The sequence below is a fragment of the Peromyscus eremicus genome, chromosome 14 (genome assembly GCF_949786415.1).
Source record: "Peromyscus eremicus chromosome 14, PerEre_H2_v1, whole genome shotgun sequence".
Taxonomy (NCBI): domain Eukaryota; kingdom Metazoa; phylum Chordata; class Mammalia; order Rodentia; family Cricetidae; genus Peromyscus; species Peromyscus eremicus.
This window is the reverse complement of record NC_081430.1, coordinates 78639217-78665651: the sequence shown is the minus strand read 5'-3', so window position 1 is coordinate 78665651 and position 26435 is coordinate 78639217. Positions and strand designations below refer to the sequence as shown.

Sequence of the window (26435 nt, the reverse complement as noted above, 5' to 3'; positions counted from 1 at the left end):
AATTGCATCATCCATAACGGGCTGGGCCCTCCCTTATCAATCACCTATTAAGAAAATGCCCTACATCTTGATTTTATGGAGGCATTTTCTCAATTGAGGCTCCTTCTATTCAGATAACTCTAGCTGTGTCAAGCTGATACAAAACCAGCCAGGATAGGGGCTGAATGGGTATGTTGGAACATGGTTCAGGACTAGAGTCCTGTGAGGAGAATTCTGAGAGCTTGTGAGAACACTCCAAGAAAACAAGACAAGTCTTGTGACCTCTGTTTGTTCAAAACACGGAATTGCTCTTGGAATGTAAAGTTTTTGTGTTCTTCCCAGGTGTAGTGGATAGGAGTGAGTTTACTTCAGATTACTCATTATTGCTTGCTGTTGCTATTCAATTAAATGTTTATCCTTTATATGTCTCTATGGACGTGTGTTTGCCATGTACGGCTTGTCCTTATGATTATATACAGCTTGAACTCATGAGAACTTTATTCATGTGACCTTTCTTTTTTTAAAGACATATTTTTATTATTTTTAAAATTACATATATGTGTAAGTGTGTACCGGCCAACAGTACCCTGGAGCTGGAGTTAGAGGTAGTTGCAAGCTGCTTGATGTGGGTGCTGGGAACTGAACTCAGGTCCTCTGGAAGAGCAGTACATGCTCTAAACCACCGAGCCATCTCTCCAGCCCCACATGACCTTTCTTAATGCTCAGAGTAAAATTGTCTGGGGCTCTGAAGAAAGTTGGCTATTGCATGAGACTTTAGTCTGCCACAATTATCGGCTCCATTCTCCCAGGTCCCACCACCTCTAGAGAGGCGACATGGTGGACTTTGCAGAAAACTGTAGGCCAGGACTGAGCTGCTTTTCACATGCCTTTATTTGGCTCTGAGAGAATCCTATCATCAGGTCTAGGTTTGGGTTATGGTGCTAAATCAAGTCCCGTCAGCGATGCCGAGTCCTCTGCTTCCCACCTGTGCCTGCACTGAGCAGCAGGGCTGTTTGATGCTCAAGTGCCCAGGCTCTTTTCCAGATAGATCTGAGGGCAAAGTTCAGCAAACTTCTTAAAGTCCAGGCAGGACGTATTGGAGTTTTGCAGGTTACTTGGCCTCTTGTAACCACTCAACTGTTACTACTGTACAAACAAGCCACAGGTGACCTAGAAACATGTGTACAGCTGTCTTCCAGAGCAGCATTAGTACTTTAAATAGCGTAATTTTCCAGTGACATGAAATATCCTTTGTGTAGTGGTGCTGAGGATTGAACACAAGCCTTTCACACACTAGACAGATGCTTTACCACTGAGCTACAGCCCAGACTCCTTTGGACAGGATCTGGATATACAGCTCGTGCTAACTCTGAATTCACTAAGTAGCTCAAGTTGGTCTTGAACTCTGGATCCTACTGCCTCCACTTCCTGGGTGCTTGGATTACAGGTGTGTGCCCCCATGCCCATCTTATACTTTTGTGTTTAGGTATTAAAAATCTAGAAACCGTTCTTAGCCGGTCAACTCAACACAGACATAAGAGGGCTATGCTTAAGCTGGAGGGCCTTTGTCCAGCAACCTCCCCAAAGAGCGTTCAGCATGGAGCAGCTCACTGCAATCCCGACTTACCTGCAGCGTGGACGACCAGCCCCAGCGTGGTGGTGATTTTGGAACTGCTAGGCCTTGCTGTTTCTGGATCTACGTGAGAATGAGAAAGGATCACTAAGTAGTATGATATGACATAAAGCAATAGAAACATCTGTCTGGAGACGGTCCACTTCTTATTATTATCATTGTCACTTTAGAGCAGGAGTCTCACTGTGTGGCCCTGGTTGGCCTTGAACTCAAAGTCCCTCTGCCTCAGCTTCTTGAGCACTGGGATTAAGGGTATAAAAGACCATATCCAGCTGGATGAGTATTTTGAAAGCTCAGATTTCAAACTTTGATGTAGACTGTTTTTCTCACTGCTGTTTTTTCTTTCTACTTTGAATACTTCGATGTTCTTCTTGTACTAAAGAGGTCGGTGTGTGGGAACTCTTGACTCAGGCTTCCCGGGATAAATTCCTGCAATGCATAACCCCCAACTGCCTGAACTTGCTCACTGTCTGTAGAAAGTGCTCTACGGCCTCTGGTTACTTCATTGCAGGCTCATCTAGCCCTCCTGCAACTCTGTTCTCATCCCATCTCCATTCTGCAGCTACCACCCTAACGTGTTTTCACCAATTTAAACCCAGGTCACTACAGTTCCCTACTGCTTTTCTTACTCTCCTAAACTCACCTCAGCCAGTCACACAAGGCATCTGTAAGACACTACCCTTCGACTGTGCTGTCGGCTAGCTCAGGTCAGCCACCACCACAGTTAGGCAGGTTTTTCCTTCAGTGATGAGGACTGAACCCAGGGCTCTGTCCACGCATTTGAACACTCTTCCACTGAGCTATAATCCCCAGTCTCTTTTTGATTTTTTTTTTTAAATTTTGAGATAGAGTTCCACTAAGTGCCAGACTGGCCTTGAACTCACTCTGAAGACCATGCAGACTTTGCTGGCTCAGCCTCTGATTACAGGTCTGCACTACCACACCTGGCTTGAGGAGGTTCTTAAGCTATGTAATACAGTTGGTTCCACAGTATTTCTTAGTATCCAGACCAATTAGCACAGTTTCTCTAGCACTTTCTAACATCATTCTCACCCTCCTTTCCCTAAATCTCCTCACCTCTAGTTCTGGGCAAGTATTTACCTTCCCAGATTATCGACCCAAAACCTAGACACTGTTCTAAATTGAATCCTAGGACCATATCCATCAAGAAAAGGTCAGAGAATAATCCTAGCTCAAAACAACCATCTCCTGGCTCAGCTACCATTCTGTGTAGCTGGGACCCATGTGCCACTGCAGAGGTTCTTCTGTGTTCACCTCAGACAGAGAAAGCCACCACACTGTCTTCCACCCCAGACCAGCTGTAACCAGGACACTTTGTACTTCTTTCTCTGTTTCTAACATGTCTCCCAGAATGCACTGCAGCACTAGGCACCCAATATTGTTTTATAACTTCTTTTGCTGGGGATGTTATTGCTGTTATGGGAAACACGGGGGGGGGGGGGGGGGGGGGCAGGGCATAAAGTTCCAGCCCTAGCTAAGGAGCTATTGGCATTTGGTAGCTGATAGGAGAGAAAGAGTCTATTTTCTTAAAGAGTGTGACCCCTAGTAGGTCAACTACTCTCTAGAGCAGCTAAGTGAATTAACTTTTACTGACATTTAGTAATACACAAACCCAGAGCTGTGTATGGTGGTATATTCCTGTAATCCTAGCACTTGGGAAATGAAGGCAGAAGGGTTGTGTGTTTGAGGCCAGCTTGGGTTACATAAAGAGGTCTCCAAAAAAACAAAAACTGAAAAATCAAAGATACACACATCTGAAGCCAGCAAAAACAGTGATCTTGGGGTTAAACAGGAGGCAGAATGAATACATGCTAACTTAATTCTGGGTGCAGGATCACAGGGCACTATTGGTCCTATATAATTTATTTAAAATTCTTTTATTATTTTGGGGAGTGCAGGAGGTTACAGAGAGATGGCTCAGCAGTTAAGAGCACTGGCTGCTCTTCCAGAGGACCTGGGTTCAGTTCTGAGCATCAACATAGCAGCTAACAACTGTCTGTAACTCCAGTTCCAGAGGATCTGACACCCTCTTTCTGCCTCTGTGGGCACTACATGAATGTGCTGCACAGACATACCAGGAGACAAAATGCCCACACACATAAAATAAGAACAAAGTCTTTTTTAAAAATTCTGATTTCTCAGTGTTGAGGATCATGGACAGATCTCGTATGTACCAGGCAAGCACTCTGTCAATAAGCTTATAGCTCTCAGGCCATATTTTAAAAGTTTTAACTCTTTTTTTTTTTTTAGGGTTTTTTAAGACAGGGTTTCTCTGTGTAGCCCTGGCTGTCCTCAAACACAGAAATCCTCTGCCTCCTGCACCACAACCACCCAGCTAAAGTTTTAACTCTTTAGTTCCCAAATATTACAGGATAGACTCATGACTGGCTAGCGTGAGCTCATGTTAAGTACCCCACGGAAGTTGATGGCATCTTTCCTCAATCCTTCTATACTTTGCTTTGTTTCGCTGTGGCAGAGTCTTTCATTGAACTGTTCATTGATTCACCAGGCTGGCTGGCCAAGCAGTGAGCTCCTTAGGGCTCCCCATGCCCCTGCCCCAGCACTGAGTGTACAGATGTGTGACAGTAGGTCTGGCTTTTACCTGGGTACTAGGGATCTAGTTCTCCAACCCTGGCAAAAACAAAACAAAATAAAATAGAAGTGTTGGGTTTTCTTTATTTGTTTATCTCAAGACAGAGTCTTATTATGCAGTCCTGACCTTCCTGGAACTCACTATGTAGGCCAGTCTGGCCCTGAACCCACAGGGATCAGCCAGCCTTTGCCCGCACCCCCCAGGGATGGGGAGATTTTTTTAAAGGTACAGTATGGACATAGTGGCACATCAGCACTTGGGAGGCAGAGGCAGGAGGATCAGTGATTAAAGGTCATCAATGGTTGTATAAGGAATCTGAGGCCAGCCTGGGACGTATGGGACTTTACAGTGGATGGAAAGCCTCTGCTGACCTCAGTTTAGTCTAGACAGTGTGTCATGTGCCACTGTGTAGCCAGGGCTGGTCCTTACAAACTCCCATCTCCAGCCTGCACCTCTTGAGAGCCCTGACCACATCCCATGCCACCATACTTGCCTATTCAATCTGCTGAGTACCATATCTTTTTCTCCTTAATGTCTGGGATTAAAGCTTTGCATGCCAAGCCATGCCATGTACAACCACAGAGCTACATCCTCAGTAGTAGAGCTACAATCCATGTCCAAGTAGTCTGCTTTGTTCAATCATCCATTCCATGATTAAAACAAAACTACTTTTATTTGGAAATAGTTTCTAACCTCGAGAAAAGCTACACCAATAGTTCACAGAAAATACTCACATGCCCCTGTCTCTGCCTGACTAACCATCTAAACATTTTGAATCACTTGCTTCACCACTTACACTTTCTATATACCAATTTTGACCACTTAAGAATAAGTTGTACACATCCTAACTGCTTATCTCTAGACTTCAATATGTATTTCCTTAGGGAAAATATATAATCAAAAAGGATATCAACTTCAGCAAATTTAACACTATTTTTCTGATTTCTGTTGCATATTCAAATCATGTCAGTTTTCTGAAAATGTCCATCAGAGCATTTGTTCTGGAAAAGAGCAATTGTAGCATCACATACTGTACTCCACTGAGACTGACATTTTTGGAGAATGCATTCACCTCCTTGTATCCTTTTTCTTTTTACAGAATAACCCTCCCTTTCAGAGGCTGCACCTCTGCTGACCACGGGTGCTTTCGTGCTGCATCACATACCAGACATTGTTAGTGGTACTACCTCATGAACTCTCTGAATTCTGTTCTATTTTTCTACAGAACTTGTTTTGCTTTAAGTAACTTAGCTTGGTTCAAACTGTAACTCTTTTCTGGACAGCTCAGTTTAATTGTTTCGCTTAATTGCCTGGAGTCTGCCCAAACAAGCACGGTTTGCTCACAGAACCTGGGGCTGAGTCTAGTGTAACAGGCACCCAGACCTTGACACAACTGACGCCATAGAGAGAAACGCCCATTTAGGCCTTAGAACCCAGCACACAGGCAGCACCACCTGCCAAAACAAGAACAAAATCCTAATCCATTGAAGTCCATAGTTCTGGGAAAGTCTCTAAATGTACTAACCTTGCTTTTTGGCTTCTGCAGTTCTGATTCTAGCTAACTGTTTTTGCTAACCGAGGTGTGCCAACCTAGGACATGTTTTTGTGCTTAAAAGCTCACCCTGAGAAAGGCTTGGACTACCCTGGGGTCCTGAACACCCAGTGTAGTCACCCTCTGGCTAATAAAGACTTCCTATTGGCTTAAACCCATGTCTGAGAAGTCTTATCTGGTGGATACCCCACAACATTAGAATTCTCCTTTCTTTTTAGGGCTCTGGTTGTCCTGAGGTCTGTTCCAGAAATACTGGGGGCTTTCTGAGACAAAGTTTCAAGTACACCAGGCTGGCTTCAAATTTGCTATGTAATGGAGGTGGGCCTTGATCCTCCTGACCTCACTTCCCAAGAGCAAGGATTACAGACACGTAATAACACTTGGGAAGACTGAATTTCCATCACAATTTTAGTTGCCCCCAAGGATGCTGATTACCAACACCTATAAAAATAGGTATTTCTGTTCCAGATGTTATGCTCCGCAGAATGTGCTTGCTCTTAGTGACTGACTCTCTGCTGTCTTCAGATGGTAGTTTTAATATTTCGTCTAGTTTATAGTTTATAGTTTTCTGCAAGGTTTATAGTTTGTAGTTAGCCGCAAAGAAGCCGGTCTGATAGCTTCCTGAGCTACACCAAAAGCAGAATGAGCTACACCAAAAGCAGAATGCTGGCAACATTGATCTTGGTCAAAGCACTGTTGGACTTCCCTGTTTACTTCTTTCCTCCCTGTATCTAATAAGCAGATCAGAATTTACTTACTATCAAGTTTTTTGCTTGCTTGCTTGCTTGGTTTGGGGTCTTTGTTGAATGGCTAGCTTTTAGATAGTGTCTCACTGTGTGTGCTATCTGCTGGCTGGTCTGGAAAGCAATATGTAGACGAGGATAGCCTTGAATTCTCTGGAGTTCTAAGTTTATAAAGACCAACATTCCAGTAAGTGGGCCACAGGCTTTAGACTGCCTAAGGGTTCACAGCACAAAACAGATTAAGGACTTCTACCCTAGACTCTCACCCAAATGAGACCGACTGCTTTCAGTCCAGCAGGGTTGGTATATCAATAAACAGTTGTGCCATGCCACGACTCACTAGCTCCCCCAACTGAATAAAATGCCCCACAACACCTGAGGAAAACACAAGTTTAGCATTAAGTAAGGCCATTGGTGTAGACCGAATCATTCAGTTGTTTGTAAATTTCCACAATGAAAAGTGCCTGCACAGCCCAGAGAGCCTGAGAGCTACTCACCATCAGTGGAATGCACATGGGAGCTGCCAATCTGGTCCACTAGCAACATGAACACGAAGCCCAGTACAAGGGACACACCTATGTAGGCGTGCAGCTGTGTGTGGTCGTGGCTGTGCTCATGTTCATGGACAACTGACATTTCTGCTGCTTTGTCTGACGCAATCACATTCTGCTTGGTTTCACTGGCTTGGTGGTGTTTTCCTGGAGCAAACAAACCACAAAATGTAACAGCTTCCATTTGTGTTTTAAGTGCTACTTAATTTCCTGCAAAGACACCTAATTCCTATACTGAAAGTGAGGCAACCATAAACTCCTGAAGTTAAAAGGCTGTAAAGAAAACATTCCCCAATGTCTTCTGCTTTTGGCATGCAGACCTTCCTTCTGACTGCCTACCAACTCAAAATCCTGGACACGGAAACAAATCGCCATGCAAGAATGCAGTCACATTTCCAAGGGTCCCAAACTTAAACCATCCTTTTTCATCTGAGAAGTTCACGCCAGTCCCCAGAAAGCACACGGAGCTTCACTCCGAAGCCAGGTGAGGGCAGGACTTGGCAGTGAGAGCAACTGCAGTCCAAGTCACACTTTTACACCTAGGCTGATACCAAATTTGCAAATAAAAAGCAAACAGGATCAAAAACATTTAGTTCTTATAAAATATTAGTGAGCAATCACACACACACACACACACACACACACACACACACACACACCATTGAAGAGGCATATAGCCTTCTAGATCAAAGTGGTTAAGACACGAACAACCAACCAAAGGATATTTCTAACTTACAGTCACGTGTTTGACATTTCAAACATAAATCCTTAAAGACCAACTGTTTTTTATTTTTTAAAAAATTTATATAATATATTTTGATTACACTCTTTCCCTCCTTCAACTCCTCCCAGGTCCTCCCCTCTTCCCTACTCACCCAACTTTATATTCTTTCTCTCTCTAAACAAAACAAAGATAAACAAAAACAAAAAACCCCAACAATCAAAACAGACTAAAAGAAAAGAAATTCAACAAGATAAAAAAATACCCAAATGAAACAAAAAGCACACACACAAAACCCACAGTGTCTATGTTCTTCAGTCAACTACTCCTGGGGATGGGACCCGCCCTGGAGAGGGGTTGATACACTAAGTTTCCACTGGAGAGAATGAACTGTCCTGTCCCGGCAGGTTTCAGTCACAAGTAACTTCCTGGCTGGGGCAGAGGTGGGACTCTGTGTCCACCTCCCATTTCCAGCGGTGGGTGGGGTCTGTCTAGTCTGCAGCTGTGGCAGGCCTTGTGTCAGACCTCTGTGAGTTCACACCTGAGTTCACATGTGCATCAGCCCTGCAGTGTCTGGAAGATGGGGCTTCCTTGGAGCTGTCCATCACCTCTGGCTCCCACAGTCTTTGCCTCCTCTTCTGCAAAGATCCCGAGGGGAGGACTTGGATGAAGACATCCCTTTTAGGACTGAGTGCTCCAAAGCCTCTCACTCTCTGCACACTGTCCAGCTGTGAATCTCTTAAACAAGCAGACCAAAGAACCCTTAAATGTCAGTATAATGGAGATTGTGAGCCATGCAGCTAGACTACACTCAGGCATGTCTTAGCTCTACAAGTCTTTTTCCTGCTACGATCCTTTAGCAGAATAATAGTAGTAGATTTCCCCCTAGGTTCATCTAGTTAGACTCAGGTTCTTGGGCACTCTAGCAGTGTCAAGTATAGGTTCCATCTTCCGCAGTAGGTCTTAAATCCAACCAAAAATGACTGGTTACTCCTATAACAAAGGCCAAAAATCTTTTCATGTATATACATGTGTTATACACGAATGTGCTCAACTGTGTGTATGCATGTGGAAGCCAGAGGCAGACATCTTCCTCTATGGCTTTCCACTGTATTTTCTGCATTTATTTATTTGTAATGGGAAGGGGCATTAATGCATGTGTGCCATGATGCATGTGTGGAGGTCAGAGGATAACTTGAGGGAGTCAGTTCTCTCCCTCTACCATGTGAGTTCTGGGAATCAAACTCACGAGACCATCAGGCTTGACAGCAAGTGCCCATATTTACTGAGCCCCCTTGATGGCCCACCACCTTATTTTTGGAGTCAGGGCCTCTCACTGAGCTTGGAGCTTGCCATTTTGGCTACAATGACTGGCTGGCAAGCTCCCAGGATCAGTTACCTATGCACTACCCTCCAACATTTCCCCTCCCAGCACAAGGGTTACACATACATACAACCATAACTGGCTCTAATTTTTTAATATTTATTTTATTTGATCAAGATTTGTACCAAGGTTCCAGAAATCCTCTAAGCCCAAGCAATGTGCAACAAGACCCGATTCCCTGAGTGGGCTGTACATGAAGCTATGAAAGCCTAAGTAAGTTGCAACATGGTGTCCCAGGTACTGGGGACACAAGCCATCTTCTGCTGAAAGCTGCAGCACAGCATCTGAAACCCTAACTAAAACACCTTCCCAATGCTGTGACCCTTTGGTACACTTAGTTCCTCCTCATGTGCTGACCCCCATCCATAAAATTAATTTCATTGCTACTTCATAACTGTAGTTTTGCTACTGCTATGAATCATAATGTAAACATCTGAGGAGGAGGACATCTGATATGCAACCCCTGTGAAGGGTCGTTAACTCCCATGTTGAGAACCACTGTTCCATGTGTCTTCCAAATGTTTACTCTGTGCCCCTGTATACTAGGAGAGAAGTAACTTGTTTCTTACTTTGCAGGGACTCACAGTGAAGAGACTGCCTTGAGTCTCAGAAGAAACTTTGCTCTTTTCAACAGTTTTGGAACTGCAAGAGTCTGGGGACTTTGGAAGTCACGTATTGAACGTATTTTATGAGATGACCGTGAACCTATGAGAGCCAGGGCAGGATGTGATGGCTGGAAGTAACAGTTTGTTCCCTATACCCCTTTCTGGAAGAAAGGGCTTGCTGGTACAAGCCTTTATGGATTATATAGCCCTGCCTGAGCCAGTCTCTCTCTCTCTCTGTCTCTGTCTTTCTCTCTTCCACCTCTCTCCACTTCCTAACAGCCAATGCAATGTACCAGCCACTCCACACTCGTGCCGCCATAGCTGTGAGCCACTCCTGCAACCAGGCTTTTCCTGCCATGGTGGACATGATCCCCTCACAGTGTGAGCCAAAACACCTCTCTCCCATCAGGCTGGTTCTCCTCAGGAATGTGGTCACAGCAGTAAGAAAAGTTACTAATATAAACACCTTCCAGCATGAAGACACCAAGCCCAGACGGTGAACCCACTAATAAACTCTACCAAACACTCACAGACAAAAACAGCAGTTCAGTAATCTCTCTTCCAGAATATGGACAAGGGAACACGTCCCAACTCTCTGAGCTCAAATCTCCAGTACCTATGTAAGAAGCCAGGCATGGTGGTGTGTACCTGTTTTCCTAGCACTGAGGGGCAGGCACAGGAGGACCCTGCAGTTCTTTACCACCCAGTCCGGTCAAATTGGGGAGCTCCAGGTTTAGTCAGAGACCTTGTCTCAAAAGCCAAGGTTGAGGATATGATGAGATGGCTGAGTGGGCAAAGATGATTGTAAGCAAGCCTGATTCAATCCCAAGGACCCACATGGTAGAAGAAGGGAACTGACTCCCACAAACTGTCCTTCAACTTCCACACACGCACCAAAGGATGTGTTTATCCACATATCAAATTATAATTAAACACAATATTAAAAAGAAAAGGTAAGCTGGGCAGTGGTGGCAAACGCCTTTAATCCCAGCACTCGGGAGGCAGAGCCAAGTGGATCTCTGTGAGTTCAAGGCCAGCCTGGGCTACAGAGTGAATTCTAGGAAAGACTCCAAAGCTACACAGAGAAACCCTGTCTCAAAAAACCAAACCAAAACAAAACAAAACAAAAAACCAAAAAGGAAAAACAAAAGAAAGAAAGAAAGAAAGAAAGAAAGAAAGAAAGAAAGAAAGAAAGAAAGAAAGAAAAGGTACAGAGAGAAAAGAGGAGGAAGAGGCCTGACATTAACCTCTGGCTTCCATACGCATGTGTACAAATATTAACATGTACCTCACATGCACACAAACACATACATGTGCATGCATCACACACACAAAATAAGAACTTATACTTAAAAAGGCTGAAATCACTCATTATTACACATGATTATTAAGTAGTCTTCATGAATTACGACATTCAGAAGACTGCTAAGGATGATTTCCATGTCTGAGGTGTCTAAGGAGCTCTCTTACACACCCTCTTTGGGACAAACATGAACTGTACCCAGAAGAAATCCACTATTCCTCTACCAACATTTCTCAAGCCGGGCGTTTGGCGCTCACCCTCCAGCACCTCCTCATACAGCGCGTGCACCCCTTCAGGCACGATAACGGCCAGTGCGGTTCCACAGAGCAGCCCGGCACCCAGCACCGTCACCAGCTTCAGTCGTTCCTGGAAAGACAACAGAAGAAACGTTAGAGCGTCTCAATCTTCCTGACGCTGCCACCCTCTAGTACAGTTCCTCATGGTGTGGGGACCCCAACCATAAGATTGTTTTTGTTGCTATTTCACAAGTGTAACTTTGCTACTGTGAGGAACTGTGATGGAAATATCTGTGTTTTCCGATGGTCTTAGGCAATCCCTGTGAAAGGTCACTCAACCCTCCCCAAGTCACAACTCACAGGCTGAGAACTGCTGTATTAGAAAGACTGACTGATGAATGGGGAACATTTTCTATTCATGAAACCAACAGCCACAACGGCCAGTAAGCATGAAAAATGGTTGGCTTCATAAATAATACCAGTTAAAAGATGAGAAGTTAGGCACACTCGCTTCTGAGGAGGCTGATGGAGGAAGACTGCTTGGGCCCAGAAGTTTGAGACAACCTGGGAAATGCAACAAGATCATGACTTCTTTGTTTCTTGAGAGTCAGGATTTTGTGTAGCCTAGGCTGGCCTCAAACTTGATAATGTAGTTAAAGATAACCTTGTTGCAGGATATTTGATCACACCACGAACCCCGAGATTGTGTTCTTTACTGGAAAAACCTGTTTCTGGTTGTGGTGTGGCTTAGCCCTAGCACACACCTTTAATCTAAGAGCTTTCTGCTAGAATATTGTAAATAGGATTAAATAAAGTCAATCATATAGGAGGCAGAGCAAGCAACCAGTTGACAGGAAAAAAAAAAAAACTGAGAGTAAGAGGGAGTCAGGAGCACGGATAGAGAGATGCACAGGAAGAAGAAAGGAAGGGCATTTAGTTTGAGTTTTTGTTTGAGACAGTGTGGGAGGAAGGTCAGCTTTCTCTGCCTCTCTGAGCTAGCAGGTTTTCACCCTAGCATCTGGCTCTGAGTCTTCATTGGTGAAATTGAACAATTAAGATTTAGATAAAAAACAACATGATCTTGAATTTATGTTCCTCCTGCCTCAATCTCCTAAGCATTGACATTACAGGCATGAGATCCACACAGTGGATCTGGTTTGATGCTGGGAAACAAGCTGAGGGCTTCATGTATTCTAGGTAGGCACGCTACCAGATGAACCACATCCCCAGTCCATTTGTTTGTTTTTATAAATAGCTGGTTTTTATTAGTTAAGAACGTGTGTACAAAGTAATGGGTCTCTACGGCACTGAACCACTGAGTCATTGCTCCAGCCCATGGCACTGAATGTATTTTGAGCATATGTCCCTTCCCCATTTCACGTCCATTAGACCCTTTCCTCTTCCCCAACTAGCCACCCTGCCACTTTCGGGTCTTTTTTTTTTAAATGATTCAGTGAGTTTCATTAGGGTCGCTTACAGGAGATGGGTGAGGGTTTGTTTACAGAAACATGAGCACAGTGGCTACATCACTGAAGAAAACATCTCAGGCTAGAGAGACTGCTCAGCGGTTAAGAGCACTGGCTGCTCTTCTAGAGGACCCAGGTTCAATTCCCAGCACCCACATGGAAGCTCACAACTGCCTGTAACTTCAGTTCCAGGGGATCTGACTTCCTCTTTTGGCCTCCATGGGCACTAAACACATGTGATGCACAGCATACATGCAAGAAAAACATCCACACACATAAAATACAAAGATCTATCTATCTATCTATCTATCTATCTATCTATCTATCTATCTATCTATTTTTTTTTTAAGAGAATGTTTTTTTCCCCCCCATCGGCCATTAACTTCCTCAGGGAGTAGTAAGGTCTCACACTGGCCTGGCCAGCAGCTACCAGCCTGAGCAGGCTTTGAACCTATAATAATCCTACCTCAGTCTCCCAACTGCTGTGATTACAAGTATCATTCAGTGAGACCACAACCTTTGAAGCAAAAAGAGAAAGTTGGCAATGATGTAGGGAAACATTTACTGTTTATGAATAGGAGCAGTGAGTGTATTTCTCTAAACCTGACAGAAATGTGAACCGCTACAACTTATTTGGGTCACAATTTGACATTTTAGGCCTAAAGTCTCAAGAATGTGAACCTGGAGCTAGAGAGACGACTCAATGGGTAAGAGCACTTGCCGTACACGTGTTCAGATTCAGGTTTAAATCCCAGCAACTATGTGAAAACCCGGGCATGACTATGTGCCTCCTGTAACCCTAATGCTGTGGTGAAAACCCGGGCATGACTATGTGCCTCCTGTGACCCTAATGCTGTGGGGAGGCAGAGAAGGACCACTGGGGTCTGCTGCAGCCTAACTCCAAGTTCAGTAAGAGACCCAGTCTCAAAGGAATAAGGCAGAGTGACAGAGCAGGGCACCTGGTGTCTTCTTCCTCTAGTGTCCATGTGTGTATGTGGATGCACACACCACCTTCACACACATACATATATCAGATACACATACAACAATCTTTCATACATACATACACATGCACTCAAAATAAAATTAAAAAGTGAATTTTTGCTCAGGCTCTCTCCACTCCCTGCTCCCCTTCATGCCCCAACCCTCCCACCCAAATCCCCTTTTCTGTAAATTAAGTGAAATCTTTGATCCACAAACTTCATTTCTAGAAATTCACCGAAAGAAAGAATTAGGCAAAAATGAACACGCACTTATGAAGAGCTCAAACTTAATTTAAACTAAGTGTCCAAGAAAGTACAGCAACACAGCACCTAAGCCACAAAATGATGAGATCAGTGTCTAGTGACAGATTCGGAAGGCCATGATGTGTTGGGATGAGGAAAGGATGGTAATGTAGAGTGATAAGTTCATATCTGTGAGAAAAAGTATTTATAGTTACTTCTCCAACTGCTGCAATAAAATTCTGGACAAAAGCAACTTAAGCCAGGGGAAGCTGACCTTGGTTGACCTTGGCTCCCAGTTGAAGGTCTAGTCTGCCATGACAGGGCAGGAAAGGCAACGGGAGCTTGAAGCAGCCACTCACAGCCCAGCCGCAACCAGGAAGTAGAGAGATCCACTCACAGCCCAGCAGCAACCAGGAAGTAGAGAGATCCACTCACAGCCCATCCACAACCAGGAAGTAGAGAGATCCACTCACAGCCCATCCACAACCAGGAAGTAGAAAGATCCACTCACAGCCCATCCACAACCAGGAAGTAGAGAGATCCACTCACAGCCCGTCCACAACCAGGAAGTAGAGAGATCCACTCACAGCACATCCACAACCAGGAAGTAGAGAGATCCACTCACAGCACATCCACAACCAGGAAGTAGAGAGATCCACTCACAGCCCATCCACAACCAGGAAGTAGAGAGATCCACTTACAGCACATCCGCAACTAGGAAGTAGAGAGATCCACTCACAGCCCATCCACAACCAGGAAGTAGAGAGATCCACTCACAGCCCATCCACAACCAGGAAGTAGAGAGATCCACTTACAGCACATCCGCAACTAGGAAGTAGAGAGATCCACTCACAGCCCGTCCACAACCAGGAAGTAGAGAGATCCACTCACAGCCCATCCACAACCAGGAAGTAGAGAGATCCACTTACAGCACATCCGCAACTAGGAAGTAGAGAGATCCACTCACAGCACATCCGCAACCAGGAAGTAGAAAGATCCACTCACGTTCTCCTTTTCACAATACAGGAATGTGCCCCTACAGTAGGCAGGTCTCCCCACCTCAAATAACCTAATCAAGATCATCTCCTAGTGTCATTTCCAGACACCCATTTCCTAGACAATTCTGAACCTCTGCTTCAGAAAACGGAGTTGAAAATTGAGATTAACCATCACAATAAACAAAAATAAGCATACATTAAATATAACAATTTTTGTTTCATAAGATATAAACAATATACAGTACATAATTATATATAATTTATAAAAACACATGAAAAAGTAAACTTAGGTGTCAATACATAGTTCCGTGGTTTTTGTTTCGGTTTGTGTTTGTGTGTACATGTGTGGATGTACATGCAGACCAGACAGAGATCAACACCAAGTATCTTCTCCACCTTATTTTTTGAGACAGGGTCACACTTGCAGAGGACCCAACCTAGGCTTACAGCACCCACATTAGGCAGCTCACAATCACCTGTAACTTCAGTTCCAAGTGACCAACATCCTCTTCTGGCCTCCTCAGACACACACACACACACACACACACACACACACACACACACACACACACGGAAAAGAAAACGAACAGGTAAGTTTCACAGTGTTAGAATGCACTGCCTATTTCAGTCTGTTTCAGGTCAGGCATCTGTCCCCTATTCCTACTGCAACCGAGTGACCCTTCACCTTCTCCATCTGCTTTTATCATGGGGCATTCCCCAATAAAGTTCTGCATACACACAAATCTCACAGTGGATTTTCTGGGGAACCCACCTAAGTCACTGAGAGAAGACTTGTATTTGAAATACAAAGACCCTCACAACTCAATACCCGGAGACAAACAACCTAGTAAAAAGTAGATAAGACTTCACAGAGGATATGAATGACCAGTAAGCCCATAACATACTCAACATTTAATTTCCAGGAAAATGCATACCCATTTAAAAACACCGAAAATTAGAATAAAAAAAAAATCACATCAGGAAATAATGACAAGGGTAGAATGTGACTGAAACCTTCATCTATTGCTGGGAGCATATAATGAAGGCAGTCTCTTAACAAGCTTAGCCAGCATTCCCCTTTTTCAGGAGTTACCAAAGAGAACTGAAAAAACCTGTACAAGAATGCTCATGGGCTGGTTAGGAGCAGAGGACCCAGGTTTGACTCCCAGCACCCACATGGATAATCAACAACCATCTGCAACCCCAGTTCCAAGAGGATCTGACACCCTTTTCCAGTCTCTGTAGGCAGCAGGCACACATGTGGTCACAGACATATACAGGTGCAGGCAAAACACCCATACAAAAGAATGTTTATGGCTAGGCAGTGGTGGCACACACCTTTAATCCCAGCACTTGAGAGGCAGAGGCAGGCACATCTCTGTGAGTTTGAGGCCAGCCTGGGCTACAGAGTGAGTTCCAGGACAGCCAGGGCTACACAGAGAAACCCTGTTCGAAAAACCAAAAACAAACAAACACCAGAATGTTCACATGGGACATAGGAGGAGTTTGAGGGAGGAGGGGGCATGATGTAACTCATATATGAAATTCTCACAAAGGAAAAAAAGGAGAAAGAGGAGGTTCAGAGAAGCCAGATGTGGTGGTGTTATAACCCATACCTACTGTGGGGGCTGGGGCAGGAGGACTGTGATTTAGAAAGCAGATGCCAGAGTTATCAAAACCAGTCTGAGTGTAAGACTGTATGAAAGTGTAAGGAAGGATCCTCCCTTGGTATACAGACTGAAATCAAAGAACAAGGATGAGAAATATTTATCCGAGACCATGCTGTACAGCTAGTTAATGAGAGAGGGATGGGAGAGCTGCACTCTCCAAACATTCAATGATAATACACAGCCAGCACAACGTTACAGTCCATCCTGTGCAACTCATCTCACACAGACAGTGTCACACAGCTGTTTAAATCAGGAAAATCCTGCCACTATGTGGAAAACAAGAACCATAATCAGGTCTAAAGACAGTTGGTAAAGGTACATAACAAAGTAAAAAGAACAGGAAATAGTGCTTCACAAAGCTTCATGTCGCCTCCCCCAACCCCTCCCCGACAAAAGACAGGGTCTCACTATGTAGCTCTGGCTGTCCCAGAACTCACTATGTAGACCAGGCTAGCTGGGAACTTACAGCCTCTGCCTCTTGAGTGCTGGGATTAAAGGTGTGCATCACTACTCCGGGCTGCTTCTGTTTTTCCATATAAAGGGTTATTTAGTCTGACAGTAAACGTCATACACTTTTTTATTTCAAACAAGACACGAGAGAATTGAGCGCTGCCACCTCCCTGCTTTACCTCAGGAATGCAATGGAGCCCTTCAGACAGCTGTGCTGAAAACAGTCCTGACATATTCCTTACACATGCAGCCATGTCAAGAATTCTTAGAGCTGGGCTTGGTTGTGCACACCTTAAATCCCAGCACTCAGGTGGCAGAGGCAGACAGATCTCTGTGAGTTCAAGGCTAGCCTAGTTACACATTGAGTTCTAGGACAGTCAGGGCTATGCAGAGAAACCCTATCTCAAAAACCAAAATAAGACTTAGATGTTTTAATACTTCGTCCCCAGTTGGTGAACTGTTGGGATAGATTCAGGAGGTGTGTGTGGTGATATTTTGTTCTATCAAATAACAAATAAAGATTGCCTGAAAATCAGAGGACAGAGCCAGCCACTAGCTTAAACATAGAGGCAAGGCAGTGGTGGCACACACCTTTAATCCTAGCACTGGAAGGCAGAGGCAGAGATTCATCTGGACTTCTGTGAGTTCAAGGCTACACAAGATTAATCTAGTCTAAAAGACAGAGCCAGGTAGTGGTGGCGCACACCTTTAACTCCAGCACTTGGAATCACACACCTTTAATTCCAGCACTAGGACGGTTGAGACAGGAAGTGATATGGGTAGGCAGAGAAAGGAATATAAGGCGGAGGAGACAGGAACTCAACTCTCTTTTAGACTGAGGAGTTGGTAAGGTAAGAGGTGGTAGCTACGGCTTGCTCTGCTTCTGATTTTTCACCTTTCACCCTGAAAGCTGACTCCAGGATTTTATTAAGACCATTTAGGATTCGTGCAACAGGTGGGAGAAAGTATGCCACTGGGGTAGGCTTTGAGGTTGCAAAAGCCATGTGTCATTCCAAGTTTGCTCTCTCAGCTTGCTGCTCCAGACATCATGTCTTCCTGATGCCATGCCTCCCTGCCATGGTGATGGACTCAGCCCTCTGGACCGTAAACTCCAACCAACTCTTCCTTCTGTAAGTTGTCTTAGTCAAGGGTTATACAAATACTTAATTAAGAAAGGACCATAACAGGATCCATCACAGTAAACGTGAAGCAGCCACCATTTGTCTCATTAATGTAAATATCTTCAATCATAACTGGTTTTTCCCCCAAGGAGCAGAAAACCTTGTTCATCTATTGTTTCAATCTTCAGTAAGAGAAAGGAAAGACTATCCTACAGCAAATTTACCAGCTTGGTAATCTCCATGAGCCCTCTGATGGTGACCGACATTATAGAGGTAACACTCAGATGAAAAGGACCAGTCAACAATATAAGTAAGCATCACTGCCATGAGCTGCAGTGTCAACTTTGATTAGAAAAAAATCCTTAACTACCTGTCCTAGTTTGAGTTCCTGTTGCTGTGATGAAACACCATGACCAAAGCAACCTGGGGAGGAAAGGGTTTATTTGGCTTACACTTCCATAGCACTGTTCATCAAAGGAAGTCAGGACAGGAACTCAAACAGGGCAGGAACCTGGAGGCAGGACCTGATGCAGAGGCCATGGAAGAGTGCTGCTTACTGGCTTGCTCGGCCTGCTTTCTTATAGAACCCAGGGCTACCTGTCCAGACATGGCACCACCCACAAGGGGCTGGGTCCTCCCACATCAATCATTAATTAAGAAAATGCCCTAAAGGCTTGCCTACTGCCCAGTCTTATGGAGACATTTCTCAATTGAGGCTCCCTCTTCTGTGATGATTCTAGCTTGTGTCAAGTTGACATAAAACTAGCCAGCACACCATCACAATCATTTTAGACTCAATCTGATTTATTTCAAGCCTGGAGATAATGGCTCTATGGTGTCTGTATGGCTGTATTCTCTCATATAACTTTACAACCAGGGATTCAATCTCAAATTATGTGTTTATCAAAGTTAACAAAGTGCTGGCAGCTCCTCTCCTCTGCCTGTGGTAAATCACTAAAAGAGTATATTTAAATGAAGAACTACAAACTCCAGGTATATTTCAAGATGGGACGAGAGCTCCCCAAGCAATAGTGCCTGTCAGAGTAATGAACTATTTTCTCGAGAGAGGCATGAACTGTGCAGTGCCATTGGTTTTGTTATCTCACTTTAGAACTTCACAGTTGTAGCTGATTGGGCTGAAGAATCAGCCAGCTGTATTAATTAAAACAACAGCTTGCATCAATGCCATTAGCTATCAGTGCAAAGCTTTGAAGTCTGTTTAATTTTCTTGGCAGACAGCAAGAAAATTAAATAGCTTTTCTTTTCCAGCTCATAAAACAGTCAACAAATTATTCTGTTCAACCAAATACAAACCAACACTTTAAGAAGCTTTGGATAACTGAAAATTCCTGTCTCTATCCTTGTGTCTGAGCCCACTTCAGTATTCAAAGCATTAGCACTGTCCTAAAAAAGCAGAGGTCAATCTGCTAGAATAAGACAGGTCCCACCCAAGCACTGAGGAGATACTGAGGATATGGAATAATTCTTGTTCAAACAACAACGCTGCTCTCCACTACATGATCTGTCATTAAGGATTAGTAACTCAGATCTGGGTTTTGTTCAAGTTCTTCTACTGACACAAGGTGGCCCAAAGCTCCTGGGCTCCAAGAGGCAGCTGTATGACCTCCCATGCTTCTGTGTCCTCCTCTGTAAACACTGCCATTATTACCGCATAGCAAGAGGACGTTAGCACAGTCTGCACAGAGACACAGCTAGTGCTTATCTTCAACATCACGTGGTGCACACACACACAGCTAACAATGGGGAAATGTGTGGAGGAGCAGCTTAAACAGTGGCGGGGGCATCTAGACTTGCCTTTTCTAATTCATTTAACATAAAGATGAATGAAGCCTTCCCGGAAGTAATGATAAGCATGCACTTTATTAATGCCACTTCCTCCAGTCTTAGAAGATAAAACTAATCTGTTTTTCTTTCTAAACATAAAAGAACTAAACATGCCAGTCAGTGGTGACATATGCTCAGAAGCAGAGGTCTTTGAGTTCGAGGCCAGCTTGGCCTTCAGAACATTCCAGGACAGCCAGGGCTACACAGAGAAACCCTGTCTCCAAACACAAAACAAAAAGAACTGAACATAAAAACACATCGTGTGTAGATTCTTTCAGCTGACCATAAAAAGAAACGCAGAAACCCACTAGCAAAGAAGCTGGGGAAATATTGGCAATAAGTGTGCCAAGAATATATAGAGTCCAATGAACAGACTAAAATAGTACTTTTTCCCTATTAAAGTTTTTTTAAAATGATCAATAATAATGTGAAAATAAAGTGTCATTTGCATTTGTTGGCAAATATATTCTTAAAAGATTAAGAACCTTCTTAGGAACCTTTTATTCATCATTCTATTTTTTTTTTTTTTTTTGAAGGCAGGGTCTCTCCATTTTGTAGCCTTTCTGTCTTGGAATTCACTGTGTAGACCAAGCTGGTCTCCAACTCACAGAGCTCCACCTGCATCTGCCTCCAAAGGGGTGAGCCAGACCACTCACTACACCTGGCTCCATTATTCTGAATCTTACCATGTCAAAAACAAATAAACACACAAGACTTTCAGTATATAAAATGACTGAATGTAGTAAGACATTTGAAAATGCCTGTATTAAATCTGAACAACAAAGGAAATCAAGAAGGGAATAACTCCCAAACAAAAAGGAAAACGTAAAATTATACCTACGTCACCTATGCAACCATGTTAAAAATACAAACAGAAGCAAATGGATATAAAATGTTATTAGTGACCCTACTAGGCTGTAGGAAAACATTATTTTCTTTTCCTTCTACACATTATATTAAATGTCCCACAAACAAACTATCTATAATTGACTATAAACAGGCCTTTCCAAAAAAAAAAAAAAGTGCTGGAAGCAGGAGAGATGGCTGAGCAGTTAAGAGAACTGGCTCTTAATCCAGAGGACCCAGGTTCCATTTCCAGAACCCACATGGCAGCTCACAACTGTCTATAACTCCACTTCCAGAATATCAGATACTCTCTTAGACATGCACGCAGACAAAGCACCCATACACATAAAATAAATCATTTTAAAATGCTAACTACAGCCGGGCGGTGGTGGCACACGCCTTTAATCCCAGCACTTGGGAGGCAGAGCCAGGCGGATCTCTGTGAGTTCGAGGCCAGCCTGGGCTACCAAGTGAGTTCCAGGAAAAGGCGCAAAGCTACACAGAGAAACCCTGTCTTGAAAAAAAAAACAAAAAAACAAAAAAAAAATGCTAACTACAGGCTGGAAATGTAGCTCAGTGCTTGCCTAGCATGCATGAAGCACTGGGTTTAATCTCCTGCACCACAGAAAATGAAGCATGGTGGCACACGCCTGTAATTCCACCATTAAGGTGGAGGCAGAGGTTTCAAGGTCATCCTTAACTACTTAGCAAGTTCCAGGGCACCCTGGGCTAACATCAGATCCTGTCTCAAGGGAGGAAAGAAGCATATCTTTAATCCCAGGAGGCAGAGGAAAGTGGATCTCTGTTAGTTCTAGGCCAGCCGGGTAACCTAGTGAAATCTTGTCTCAACAACAGAAACTTGTGGGAGCTGGAGAGACAGCTCAGCAGTTAAGAGTGCTTCTGCTCTGTCTGAGAAGGTCTGGGTCCCATTGGATCCCAGCACCTACCCCACAGGCTTATGAACACTCGTTACTTCAGCCCCAGGGGATCCGGCAACCTCATTCCTGTCTCTGTGGGCACCTCTCTCTCTCTCTCTCTCTCTCTCTCTCTCTCTCTCTCTCTCTCTCTCTCTCTCTCACACACACACACACACACACACACACACACATCGATTGTTTTCTTAGTTGCTAGGTTAACTAGAGACTATATAAACAGGCGTTGAACTTATGTACTGAAGTTGTTTCATCCCTACTTAACAGGGTTTAGACTTCTTCCTCATCAGGGTCACTGCTAAAATCAACACAGAACTGACATGTAAACTCACAGTGTGAGCTACTACCAATTACTGTACTCTGTTTGAATCAGAGAGTGCAATGTCTCGAATGTGATCATTAAGATGTTTTCTCCTGGAGGAGGTGGATCTTGGAGGAAGTAGGGGTAAATGTGATCAAAATACACTGAGTGAAATTCTCCAAGAATTAATAAAAATATTTTAAAGATTTAAAATTTTATTTTATAGATAGGAATGCTTTCCCTGCATGTATGTATGTGCACCAGGTACATGCCTGGTGCCTATGGAGGCCAGAAGAATGCATAACCCCCCCCCAGAACTGGAGTTAGGGATGGTTGTGAACCACCACGTGGGTGCTGGAAAGCAAACATCTGTAAGAACACATGCAGTTATACTGTGCTGTCTCCATAGCTCCTAAGTCTATTTTTACAAAGATAGTTTCTCCTTTACTGAGTGGTTTTAAACACTGCATTTTGAGGTTTTGTGTTTAGCTGGAATGCTAATCTCTGCTCTCTGTCATATCCATCTGTCTCTACTAGTCACTGTCCTTTGTCTGTAGACAACTGGGAAAAGCAGCAGACCCCCCAGGTGCTCTCACAACTCAAATATAGGTTGAGAATGTGTAAATCTTAAGTCTCAAAGTGACATTTGGAGGATTTCATACAAAAATCCAGATTCCCAGTTCTGGAAAACAGAAAGCTTTGGCAGTATCAGGCATTATGTATCAAATAATGGGTGGTTTTCTGTTCATCACAGCTCTCTCTCATTACTCCCTAACGACTCCAGGGCAGACAATAAAGGTCAGCTGCCTCGCATTATGATACTGGACTTGCTCACCTATTTCTTTTGTTTTTTAGGACATGGGAGCTGTGTGTTGCTTCAGCTGGCCCTCAACTTCTAGGCTCAAGTGATCCACTTGTTGCAGCCTCCAGCTTTGCCCCCGTTAAACTGCTGTGTCTCATGCCAGCCTGGAGTGACTGCTCAGCCTTGGTGTTGCATGATTTTCTGAACAATAACCAACAATAACCTAGTTGAATCAGTCAGAGTCCAACCAGGAAAGAGAAACCATATTAAAGTCATTTGAACATAAAGAATAACTTTAACAAGGGACTGAAGCAATGGGGAACTGACTAGATAGGAAGAATTCTAAAGAATATACAAGTAGCAAATATAAGGAGTGGTGGCTGCCACCTAAGGACAAAGATAAGAACACCTCAAAATTAAAATAAGAAGACTAGGTCCAAACAGTGCAGAAGAGGGCATGGCTGGGGTTCAATGAATAGCAGGAGTTTCTGAGTTACTATGCTGGTGGAATTGCTGGGAATCATCACTCCAGGGCACTGGGAAAAGCTGTTCATGGGTTTCTCACTGGAGACTATCCTATAAAAATCACCCAGGAGGGGTGCCAATGGAAACTGATGCCTGCTGAGTGCCGAGCAGCTGTGTGTGCCCCAAGAGCCTAGGCTGAACGCCCAGCTGCAGTTTAAGTGCCGGGCACAGAGAAGCCTACCCAGAGGGGTAAGACTCCAGGCATGCTGCAGGCTCTGCCAGAGCAGGACATTTGTACAGGGAGGCTGCTATGCTGCAGACATCAGTGCCAGAGAAACTGCCTAGGAGCCTGCTGAGCAAGCAGACCGGACCCAAAAGGGTAATAGCTCCCTCTTAAACTTCTCTTCAGTATCCTCCATTGACAAAGAGTTAACACCCTTCCAGTTGGCAAAAGGAAACATTTAGAGGGCACACATTTTTGCAGAGAGGATGAAGGCTGAACTTGGAACAAAAGGTACTCAACTGATAACTGGCACAGTGGTTTACTAGAAGATGCAGGAGCTTCGGGAGAACCAAGGGCAATGGAGAACAAACAAAATGCTTACTCTCAGGATGTCTGACTAGTGACAGACTTGTCGGTTCTTTGGATTAACTAGGTTTCAGGATGGTTGAGTTCTAGACAGGGAAGGCATCACCAATACTCTTCTTCCACTGCTGTATACCTAGCAGTTGTCAAGCACTCAGTAAGCCACACACGTTCTACTCTAATCCCTTTACATGTATGTGCCAGCTCAGTCAGTCCTGCCAACAATCCTATTATGCCCACTGTACAGCTGGGGAAACAGAGACCTAGAAGGTAATGTGCCCAGCCTCACATAGCCAGGAAGTGGCAGAGGACTGACTCGCACCTATGACGTCCAGCCCCAGAGTTTATCTTAATCATCATGCTACACTGCCTGTTGATAAAACTTGTTTTGTTGTTTAACAATTTGGTTTGGTTTTCCTTTTGGCTAGTCTTCTCCCATTTGGCTGCCAAAGGCATAAAGAAATAAGGCTGAGTGTACAGCTAGATGGAGAGCCCAGGATTAGCTAGATTATAAATACCTAGGATCAGGGCAGCAAGGAGAAACTTCCCATGATTGATATAATCATTTAGACCTTGTCACTCCAAATCCCATATAACTGATAGAAGAATTTCTAACCCAACAACCCAATATTTCTGGCTCAGGAAGTTAGAACTCAAACACTAGTACTCAAGGATAATTGAGGAGCATTCTGTTTTTTTTCTCTTTCTCCTCTTTCCTTGTTTTCTTTTCTTTTTTTTTTTTATTTTTGAGACAGGGTTTCTCTGTGTAGTTTTGGTGCTTGTCCTAGAGCTTGCTCTGTAGGCCAGGCTGGCCTCAGATCCGCCTGCCTCTGCCTCCCGAGAGCTGGGATTAAAGGCATGCGCCACCACTGCCCGGCCTTTCTTTGTTTTCTTAAAGTCAGGGTCCTACTAAATAGCCCTGGCTGGCCTGTAACTCACTGTGTAGACCAGGCCAAGCTTGAATTTACAAAACTCTGTCTGCGTCTGCCCATGTGCTGAGACTAAAAGCTTGAGCTATTACACCTGGTGTTTCTTTTTCTTTTTTTAAAGTGCATTCCCGCTATGTACACCTAAATGAATGGCTTTGAACTCAAACCTGCCTTTGACAACCCATCTCACCTGGGATGACAGGCATGCATTACCACACCTTGCTGAGGGTTCTGAAATTCCACCATAGATTCTAAGTACCACAGTCAGCACTATTGTTACCTGGAATTTCAAAGTGAGCCATAGAGGATGTTAAATCTCATTATTCAAAAAAGCTTCATCTCTAAATTCTTCAATTATGGGGTTGGGGATATGGCTCAGAGTTTGGTAAAATGAAGACCTGAGTTCAGTTCCTTAGTACCCATGTAAAAATTCCAGTGTGATGGTGCATGTCTGTAACACCAGCACTTGGGGGCAGAGACAGGTGGATGAGGGGGAAGGGAGCCTCGATGGCCAGCTAGTCTAGCTGAAAAGGGCAAGCTCTGTGTTCTGTGAGAGACTCTGTGTTCTGTAAGAGACTCTATCCTAAAAAAAAAAAAAAAAAAAAGGTGGAGAAGCAACTGAGGAAGAAAGACAGACATAGACACACAGATACACTTTTCAATTAGAGGCTAGGTTAAGCCTATCACCCACAGGAACATTCTGAATAGTTTTTCTCTTCTTCCCTGTAAAAGGACATCATTTTTTGCACCAAAATATTGAAGATTGATTAAATAGTGAAGATGTCAAGTTGGAAACTAATCTTAGTTCAAAATGGTAACTATTTCAGATTCCAGCTGGGCAGGTGTTACAAGCTTCTGGGTCTTGCACACACACACAAGTGTGTACCAGGGAGTTTGAAGTCTTGCTACCCCAACTAAGACCACGACAGGAGAGAAACTGGGAAGGCAAAATGTTAATGGTGTTAAGATGCTCCTGATTTGGTAGTGGAAAGACCCCTGTTCTCGTGCTGTCTTTATGGCGCCTATCAGGAAGGGCACTATCTTCCAGTGGACAAACCCTCTGACACTGGGAGCCACGGTCTCTCCTCACCAAAGTGCGTGGCTTCTCCTGCCTGAGTTCACTTATTTGTAAAGCCACATGAACAATGCCTCTGGATTTTTGTCCTGGGGATTAAATAAGATAAGGCAGTGCCTGGTATACAGGAAGAACTAAATAAGTACACAGTGGGGTAGTGGTACACACCCTTGTTCCCAGCAAAAGAAAGAAAGAAAGAAAGAAAGAAAGAAAGAAAGAAAGAAAGAAAGAAAGGAAGGAAGAAAGAAAGAAAGGACTATTTTAATCATACAAGTACATTTTAATTATGTATATCCATATAGCATCTTAGAAGAAATAAAATTTTCATAAAATATTGAATCTTATTATATCCTGATTTTGTCTCATTTAAACTTAGTTTTATCAGCCATAGGGCATTACAAA

The 26435-nt window shown here is 43.8% G+C and overlaps 1 protein-coding gene across 3 annotated transcripts in view; it reads right to left on the bottom strand.

Moving 5' to 3' along the window:
- The window catches only part of Slc39a9 (solute carrier family 39 member 9), a 44173-nt gene that overhangs the window by 7504 nt on the left and 10234 nt on the right, over nucleotides 1-26435 (bottom strand). For 2 of the 3 annotated variants that reach the window (XM_059279023.1, XM_059279021.1), the window contains exons 2-4: nucleotides 11343-11451; nucleotides 7019-7219; nucleotides 1607-1675 (exon numbers count right to left, since the gene is read on the bottom strand). In XM_059279023.1, coding sequence (XP_059135006.1) covers nucleotides 1607-1675; nucleotides 7019-7219; nucleotides 11343-11451 — 379 coding nt within the window. Of the gene's footprint in view, nucleotides 1-1606; nucleotides 1676-7018; nucleotides 7220-8334; nucleotides 8500-11342; nucleotides 11452-26435 lie in introns of those variants that run through there. The other variant, XM_059279022.1, reaches the window with a different exon arrangement.